Consider the following 9,483-nt stretch of genomic DNA (forward strand, 5'->3'; position numbering starts at 1 on the left):
AGCGTAAGTGGAGAAGAGAGCCAGTCACGATTATTCACACCCAAAAACTTGGACTTTATCTTTTGACCGGCGGGCCCGTCGACAGGTGGCAGTGTACCGGGCGGGCAAAGCGGTCGGCCGGCTGGGGGCAGCCTCGATACCCCGGAACAGCTCCCGCTTTCCAGATTCGTTGCCACGTCCGGCACACCTCGCCTGCGTGGCGCATGCAACAGCTGACGTGGCCCGGTAAGAGATGGCGGCTTATGACGTGTCCGGTGGAGACGTCCATGCACTTTCTATAATGGGCCGGCGAAGGTACGCGAGGGTCAGCGAGTCAGCTGACGAGGAAGCTCCGCTGAGTTGGCAGCCACGTCGGCGGCGGCGACACTGTCTTTGATGCTGATGTGCCAGCCTGTCATCCAGTTTGTGTATAATATTTATTTTTATTTTTTTGCCCTCCTTTGGGTGTTTTCTTCTCTTCTCCATTGCTGAGAGAGTGTGATACAGCGTGATCGGTTGGGAAGGGGTTCAACCCATCTTAGCAGATCTAGAGCAGCCGCTAAGAGCCTGTGAAGATCTGGCCTCTATTAAAGTAGTAGAGCGCTGGAGCTTACGATTATCGAGGGGCGCTGCCTCGACTGACTAGTCGAGCTCTTTGTTGCCTTCCGAGGTACTTTATAAACTTACCTGCCTGTATCTCCGATGCACATAGAAAGAGAGAGAGAGTAGCTTTGTATTCCTCTTGATATGGCCGTGGCTTGAAATTTTTTCTACCTTTCTTTTTTCTCAGACAAGCGCAGGTTGGGTAGTGGTATCGACAACTCTTTATGGGAGAGCATCAGATGGGTGGCTCAGTTCAAACAACAGGAGGAGCAGCAGCAGCAGCAGCGGCGGCGGCGGCGGCGGCAGTTGGTGGCGCGATGAATAGCAACCATCAGTTTAGAGACACCACTTATACCAAGGTTTTTGTAGGCGGCCTGGCATGGGAGACTCAGAGGGACACCATGTGTCGCCACTTCGAACAGTATGGAGAGATTCTCGAAGCAGTTGTCATCATGGACAAAAACACAGGACGCTCCAAAGGCTATGGATTTGTGCGAGATTTCCTCTCTCTCTCTCTCTCTCTCTCTGATCATTCGTTGATTAGTGGCAAGGATTTTCTTAATGTATTCTTGCGAGGGATTCTCCAATCAATTGAATCCTTGATTGCATACATATTTGCCTTCATTTGACTAGTGGATATAATTACACAGAGGAAGGGTTAATCTAATCTGCTGCGTGTTTGTATTTCTAGGTGACTTTCCGTGATCCTGAGGGCGCGAGGAGAGCGTGCTTGGATGCAACCCCGGTGATCGATGGCCGGCGGGCGAACTGCAATCTGGCTTCTCTGGGCGCCCACCGTTCTCGTCCGGCCACTCCTATCCATGGTAGGAAACCACAGCTCATGCTAATTCCAAATCAAAGAATGGAGAGGGGACACACACACTGTACTCTCTCTCTCTCTCTCTCTCTCTCTCTCGACATTCTGATCAGCATCTCTGATTATGGTGATCGTGATCCTTTGTGGCTTTTATTAATCGAGACATGTAGCTACTAGCTTCTGCTTCAAGATCTTTCGTAATCAAATCCACATCTCTTGATGAGTGTGGAATAGTCAAATGTGGGCTTATTGGGTCGTCCAGGGTGGTCATTGCCACCCCATCCCAGTAACAAAGAGCGATGAGTGCCGAATTCCCAATCTAGAAACTGCCAATCTAGTCCCATATCTGATAAGTATACGGTTATAAAACAGTAAATGTCAAAATTCATCTCCCTACTTTACTCCACAGCCAGAGGAGTAAAGCACACACCAGTTGGCAGCAATACAACAGTGTGTACACAAACCTGTTTACTATACAATGGGCCTGCAACGTTCTGATTTTTACCCAGTAAAAAATCCTCTCAATTTGAAAGAAATCTGCAAAACTTAAGGATTTTAGCTACAAGCTAACTCCAAATCTATCTACGAGTTTACAATCGAGCCACCATATTTACAAGTTTTGAATGCAGCATCCATGGATGGTTTTGTAGTCTTAAGTTATATGATTCACTGAGAAAAATGCTAGGAGGGGAAAATGGCGTGATACTCTCAAGGCAGGAAGAAGTGCAAGTTACAACGCAGGTGTGGGTGGTAACATAATGGCTGGCGGGTGGTTGCAACTTGCATGTACGTAGTCTAGGGTGTATGAATATTATTATGGTACTATTATTATTATCGGAAATATGTATGGCATAGGAGCAGCTAGGTTGTAGGCTTGTAGCTTGTTAGGAGCTTAATTGATTTAATTTTAAAATGTTTCTTCTGGTTGTCGCCTTTACGATGCATGAACTTGCAAGCAGGCAACCGCATGGTAGGAGTAATGTCGCCTTACTCGCCAAGCTCGCATCCTGGGGGCCCTACTTTTGTTGGGAATCCGGCCTACCCTCAGCAGTTGTTCCCCAATTATCAAATATATGGGTGAGTTGAGTTTTTGACTAGAGAGCAATTTCCTATTGTCATCACCTCCACATGAGAGAAATGCTAACCTCGTCTTTGTGAGTGCTTATGTCCAGGTTCTCCCCATATTCACAAGACTACGGCTATCAACAGGTGTGTATCTGCTGGCGGCTGTGCAAAAAACCATTGTGTAATTGTGGGCGCTTTCATGCGGGTTAATGGTTTGTTGATGTATGTGTTTGTGTGTGTGTGAGAGAGAGAGAGAGAGAGAGAGAGAGAGAGAGAGAGAGAGCATGTGGCGAGTAATGCGCATTGTGCAATTGTAATTTCGTTGCGCTTCCGCAGAGTGTGTACAATCCATATGGAGTCGCGCAGTACCCAGCACAGATGTATGCAGGAGCAGTTGCAAGCCCAACGGTGTACAACCCTTACGGCAACATGCAGTTCATGCAACCGCTGCAAGCAGCAGGCGGCGCTGGTGGTGGTGGGGGGACGACTTACCCTTTCGCAAGCTCGTCGCCAGGGAGCAGCAGCAACAGCAGCGGTAGCTATATTGGAGGGGGCGGTGTTGCTCCTCACGGCATAGTGCACTATGGCGCTGCTTCTAGTCTAGGCGCTGCGGCTGCTGGCGCCGCCGCTCCCATCGCCAGCTTGCCAGTACAGCAGTCCCAGTTACAAGCTTCCATAACTTCTAGTGGTAAAATACAGTAATGATTCGGTCTTCAAGTTCATCTGAATTGTTTTTTTTTTCTTTTTCCTACGGTACAGGAAATTTTAGAAACACACACCTACCAGTCTTCTTGAGGTGGAGGCGCCCGCCGGGATGAGGGCTGGCAAATCCATCGTAGAGTGCTAGCCATCTGGTAGAGCGTTGGTCTCTACTTCCAAGGTCTTGTGTTCAAGTCTTGGGGGCCTCGTTAGATACCTACCCTTGATGGGTTGATTATAAGCATGTACTATGGGTTCATCTGAATTGTTGCTGTTGCTCTCTCTCTCACGCTAAAACATGAAGTTTCACATGGTGGTGCTCTTTTCTGAAATCCTCCTCGTTCGTGTCGCCCCCTTTCCCACACGAGTTACCATGCTCACAGGATCTCATACGATCATGATCACTGTAGAGCACACATCCCAAGCGTCTGTCTGACTCCTCGGAAGAAGGTCCACACACAGATAGAGACCCCAAGTAAAACAAGAGATTTCTAAATTCTAGGTTTTCAGCAGAGATTGGACTTACGCTTTTCTAAGGTTTAACCCTAGTTATCTTGAACTGACCCCACGATCGTGTCGCATTGTCAATCGTAACATTGCTTCTGAAAGGCGCAGTTGGGCACTTTCAATCGTCTAACATATAGTGTGTAATGGTTGTGTGCAGCAACAGCAGCAGCGATCGCAGCAGGGAGTACACCAGCAGTGTTCGCCATAGCTTCTTCACCTGCGATGCAACAGCACATGACGGCGATCGCGGAGCAGCCATGAGGCTGATGAATCACAAAGCTCACTATTAATCTTTGACATAGCTATCGTCATACTCGGTACTCAAACTGCGGTGCAATTTCCTCGTCACATGATGCAGCAGCCGGCCTCGGATCACACTAGACAGTTGATCCCAAGTGTCTCACCCCTCTTTATATATTTTACCTATACCTACAAACTGCTCCTCGCCTTGTCAAGATTGACAAGGTGATTCTTGCCTAGATTGACAAGGGAATTCTTGCCTCTCTGATCATGCCACCCATTTTCATGGGATTGAGAGGGAACCTTTGACCTAAAAAGAGAGATTAGGCGTTGTTCGAGGTCCCTTGCGGACTCCAATTTTTTTCGCCTGCAGCTAACAGAACAATCGATTGGAGAGGCATAATGCATGAACATCATAAACTTTTAGAGGCCGCATTTGTACCACAAATTCAATAGAAATCATGACTACTAACAAACCACATCTCTCTGTTTACTTCTAGTTTCAGGCATTGCATGATGCATCTTCTCTTTCTCTCTCTCTCTCTCTCTTTCTGCGCGCTCTCAAAAAAACATACATGACCCTTTTATAAATTTGTTTGCCCAGTTCGCCCTTGCATTCAAGACAGTATTGGTTGATGGTTGTGAAGGTCCAGCCTCCTATAGTTGCCCTCTTGAGGGAGGATGGTGTCCTTGTAAAACGTGAGTATAGAGTTCTGACTCGTAAAGTCTGCTTAGATGTGTTTTCGATATTGAATTATTCTCAACCATTTGTGCTTGATTAGTGGAAATTGTCGTTCTTCGCCATATATATCCATATATATATATATATATATATATATATATTTTGCCAACAATGCTTTTACTAGTTTTATTCTTTGGTAATTCCTAGAAATTGTTATTATTAGGAATATTGCTAACAATGCTTTTACTAGTTTTATTCTTTGGTAATTCCTAGAAATTTTTATTATTAGGAATTAGTATTACTACTATTTAGCAAAGAGAAAAGCAATAAGCTCATCTTTTTATTATACTAATAAACGTAAGGAGGTATGGATATGGGATGTGCGCTTTTAGGGAAGCTTTTTCCTTTCTTTTTGGCATTGTTGCTTGCAAGCGTTTTTCTTAGGTGATTTTGGGCTCATAGGTTTTAGAGGACTTCCTAGCTTGTATCTAGATCGTTTACGCAAAAAACATGCACAAGGATTGGTGTTGAGTGTAGCAAATCATGCCATCTCTCAAATCACAACATGATGACCTAGTGTTGGCAACTATATCAACACCACTTAGATCATAATGTTTCAAGTGTTGGGAGCCTCTAAGTAGCAAGAGCATTTGTACAGGCGTGGAGATGCAAGGATCATTATGAGTGCTACTTGTTGGTAGTGGCATGAATGATCAAAATATTTTAATAAAGATTAGAAAAAAAGCTCCCAATTTGATTCGTATAATTATATTTTATGCATAACAATTTTATTTTATTTTTTTGGAGTAAAATGATATGGTTAATCTTTATGAGGTAAACCCAAGGCACTTGTATAACAGACATGCTAATTTTGTGCATCATCCTTGGATCTCTACGTAAGCCACGTGGCTCCTCATTGGCATCACCATATCAATATTTAACTCATCCATTTTAGCTTTTTTCATCCACTTACATCCACCAATCTCAACCTATATAGCCTTTGAATTAAGGTAATTTATAATAACTTTACATATGTGCAACCAAATACAATGACTATTCTCCCCTCGATTACAAAAAGTCCATTATGACAATTTCTAATGGAGTTCCTTAACACTCCATGCATAATAAGGCTAATATGCCACCCTAGCATTTTAGCTTTTCGACCTTGGTCACCCTTTTGACACCCTTGCACTTCATGGTGACAATAAACAAACATCATAGAGAGTTAGAGCCATGTCCTTATGCACATTCTCTTGCTCACAAGAAGCTCAAGAGCAAACACTTACCTTGAATACACTTGGTTCACAATTTTGTTCATTTACATCAAGCTTTCTCATAGGGTTTTTGTAAAAACAAATGTCAATGTAAGCATTCATGACACTCAAGTCAATTAGGTCAAATAGAAATGGATCAAGGCTACAATTATTGTTTGGAAACTTTTATCATCTTTAGGGCCATGATATGCAAAAGTTAGGGAGTCTTAGTTCTCATTGTTACTTTGAGGTCATTGTGTATCCCTTCTTACTATATTTGATTATTGTTTAAACCGTCCCACTATTAAACGTTTATTTATACCTATCTCACGTTGATAATTCTCACAACTTTTTACAAGGCTCTTTTCTCCACTCAAGATTCACATACTCTAAGGCTCTTTTTTACAAGGTTGTTTTCTCCACTCAAGATTCACATCCTTTAAGGTTAAAGTAAAACCATAAATAGGTGCTTCTCTTTACAAATGTCTTTCAAAGGGCACAATTTTTATTGCACAATGTTTATTTGCCAACTTATTATCCAAATGTATGATGCTTATCTAAAAATAGATCACCACCTATGCATCATTCAGGCTAAAGACTTCATCTATTGCTATCATAGTTGTATGCAAGATGGATCATTCATCTTCAAATGTAGTGGAATTTGAAGTCGTTCCTAATGATGTTAGCACGTCAGCCGAGACATCGGACACAAGTCTGTTGAGTGAAGAGACGAATCGTGCTGTGTACGACCAAAATGCTGTGAAAGGAACATGCGACACTTGACATTGACAATTGTGTGACATTTCAAGCAAAGTGACAAGAAACCTTGACTTGACTACAAAGCTTGACTACAAAGGCATACATTTTGGCTAGGCTTATATGACATCCATATGAAACAGGTTGTGGATAAGATAGATTTTCCAAGCCAGTCAATAGTAATGGCAATTGTGGAGAATTTGAAGACAGCACTGGGTGTTGCCAAAGGAGTGCAAAGTGATGATAAGTTAGTTGCAAAGAGAGCATTGCTGCAACAAATCAGCGGGGTAAAATAATATAGTGATAGAAAAGTCGCTAAAGCCCTTGGTATACAACCACGAAATTTGAAGAAGCATCATGTCGACATAGAAAGAGCATATTTCAAATGGGCTAATGGAGGTTGAAAGCACAAGCAAGATTCCCTGAGTTTTGAGGTGGTTCAATGTGTCGTCGACTTCTGGAAAGACAACACTAGGGTGTCTCCAAATAAGAAGGATGTTTGCAAGTAGAGGCTTAGCCCAAAACAGTATGAACAGCATTCCACCCATTTCTTGGAGCTTACAGAGATACATCTTCCTTCTTTTAGATAGGTACATCATCCTGTAGTTAATTAGTACTATCAAAAAGTACTAAACTAATAGTATTTAGAACTATTTAGTCAAGTGTTTAATAATAGTCAGTGAACTACATAGTACTATTTAGAACTTCACATTGACTATTTAGTTCATTGAAGTCCTATTTAACACTTGATATTGACTTGATGTATTTAGTAATATGCACCATTTGACCAAGTACTATGTATTATTTAGTACTATATATTATTAGTAATTAGTTCTATTTGGTATTTAGTAATTAGTTCTATGCAGCACTATTAGTGTTATATAGGAGTACTAGTGCTATTTAGTACTATTTATAATAGAGACACTTAGTCTTAGTACTATTTAGTAGCAGTTATAATAGAGATATTATTAGAGACACTATTTAACACTATTAGAGAAACTATTTCGTTTTAGCAAGTACTATTTGATAGTACTAAAGTAGTGTTTAGTACTAGTTATAATAGTTGTAGTTAAATCCTGTGTATTTAAAACTATTAGAGACACTATTTAATACTACTAAAAATATTATCTAATACTATCATATGTACTCGTTATTATTCAATAGTGCTGTTAATAGTACTTTTTAAATAATATTATTATACATTACTATTATTAGTACTGTGCAATACTAAATAGTACCGTTTAATAGTTCTTAATAATTATTTAACAATATTGGTTGTAATAACATTCAAAACTTCTAGAAATACTATTTAGTAATATTAAACAATAGTATTCAGTACTATTATTGAATAGAAAATAGTACTAAATAGTCATGTTTAGTAGTACTAAATAACTGCTTAGTGTTACTTAGTATTAAATAGTATTTTGTTTAATAGTCATAAATAGTTATTCTCTTCCCTGCACTAACCCTTTGTTGATGATCAATTGTACAGGAAGAATTATTCATGAATTTCATAGAGCAACATCCCTTAATAGACATTGGCTTCTGTGCATTTTAGAATCTTAAGTCCTATTTCATCAAAAAAACTGAAGGAAAGGAATACTTGTTGTTGTGTTTACCATACAAGAATAGATTTATTTTGACTAGCAGTGAATTCCATCAGATAAGACAAGGTATCGTTGCATGGGGATATGTGTGTGCAAGGTTTATAGGCCCCTATGGGAAGAAAAGTGTGTTGCCAACACTAGAACCTACTCTTGTATATATAAAATGTGGAATTCAGTAGTATGTCCAAAGAAAGAGGATGCTAAAAAATTGATAAGGTGGAAGACCTATGAGTATGTCAATGAGGACATGGGGAAAGGTGTTGCAAAGAGGAGAATCAAACTTGTATACAAGGAAAAAACTCCATCCAACATCATCCCATAATTCTTGCAACACTTAATGGCTTTTATCACTCAAAACTTTCGTAGTTATTGGTAACAATCAATTTAAAGAGTGCGTCAGAAAATTTCCAGACAATGTGGTCGTTTCAGTTGTTGACTTTGCAGAGAACTATATATTCAAAGTGCAAAATGAAGTCCAATCGATGCATTGGCACAATGACTAATGTACCATATGGTTCAGATTTGCTATTGGAAGGAGATGGGAGAGCTAAAAACAAGCCATCTTTTACATTTCAGATGATAAACAACATGACACACTATTCATGTGTGCAGCATTTCTTTATGCTCCACTACCAATGATTAGTGTCTAAAGGCATTAAGTTTAAAAGACATTGGGTTTGGTCGTATGGGATAGCATCTTAGTTCAAGACAGCACAACCATTTTACTTTAAGGCATTTGCTCTACAACCCCTTATTTTTTTTCTACATCACTGTGAAGATATCACTGTGAAGATGTTGCATGTTTTAAAGTGCTATATAACATACTTTTTTCTCTTTTGTGTTTGTGCTAGGTACTGCTCTTTGAGACTGGCATTCGGATGATGTGAAACTTTTTTGGTAGTGGCCGCATGGCAAGGGAGAACATGACAGTGTCAGTGCACTCTTAAAGCGGCACTAACTCGCCAAACAATTGGATGCAAATGGTGCAAATCTATAGAATGCACATGACATTTTGGAATGCTTGACTTGGAAGATGGGAGATGATGTGACGCAAAGGCTATTTGTGGAAGTAAAGGTTAGTGATGTTGACAGGTCTAATGCATGGACATGCCAGACCATCAAAGGAACTCGCTCAACACACTGCATATTGGGTTTTAGCCTCGCAAAGATCCTACACAAGCGTTGTTTAGAGGCTCATCATGCTTTTGTTCATTCTGCATTGATGAAACATGGGATAAGTGCACCAATTTATCTCATGTAGGTCTGTGGACCTTG

General features: G+C 40.7%; 1 protein-coding gene across 2 annotated transcripts; it reads left to right on the top strand.

Moving 5' to 3' along the window:
* The first annotated feature begins 475 nt into the window (after nt 1-475).
* LOC147634657 (uncharacterized) lies at nt 476-4,386 on the top strand. 2 transcript variants are annotated; one of them, XM_086803793.1, is made up of 7 exons: nt 476-649; nt 770-1,073; nt 1,274-1,406; nt 2,359-2,476; nt 2,572-2,608; nt 2,801-3,162; nt 3,828-4,386. In XM_086803793.1, the coding sequence occupies exons 2-7, from the start codon at nt 807-809 to the stop codon at nt 3,958-3,960; spliced, it is 1,050 nt and encodes a 349-aa protein (XP_086659919.1). In that variant the 5' UTR covers nt 476-649; nt 770-806; the 3' UTR covers nt 3,961-4,386. The 2 variants fall into 2 exon arrangements, with proteins under 2 accessions (XP_086659919.1, XP_086659920.1); XM_086803794.1 differs by having other exon boundaries at nt 478-649; nt 2,801-3,152.
* The last annotated feature ends 5,097 nt before the right edge of the window (nt 4,387-9,483 follow it).

This window comes from Cibotium barometz, chromosome 10 (assembly GCF_041138505.1).
Source record: "Cibotium barometz isolate CiBa-2024 chromosome 10, ASM4113850v1, whole genome shotgun sequence".
Lineage (NCBI taxonomy): Eukaryota > Viridiplantae > Streptophyta > Polypodiopsida > Cyatheales > Cibotiaceae > Cibotium > Cibotium barometz.

Bases quoted from the DNA above. Each gene is read 5' to 3' on its own strand.
- LOC147634657 (XM_086803793.1), top strand. From the start codon at position 807: ATGGGAGAGCATCAGATGGGTGGCTCAGTTCAAACAACAGGAGGAGCA. The intron at 1,074-1,273 runs GTGCGAGATTTC...TTGTATTTCTAG, and splicing joins GCTCCAAAGGCTATGGATTT to GTGACTTTCCGTGATCCTGA. The intron at 2,477-2,571 runs GTGAGTTGAGTT...GCTTATGTCCAG, and splicing joins CCCAATTATCAAATATATGG to GTTCTCCCCATATTCACAAG.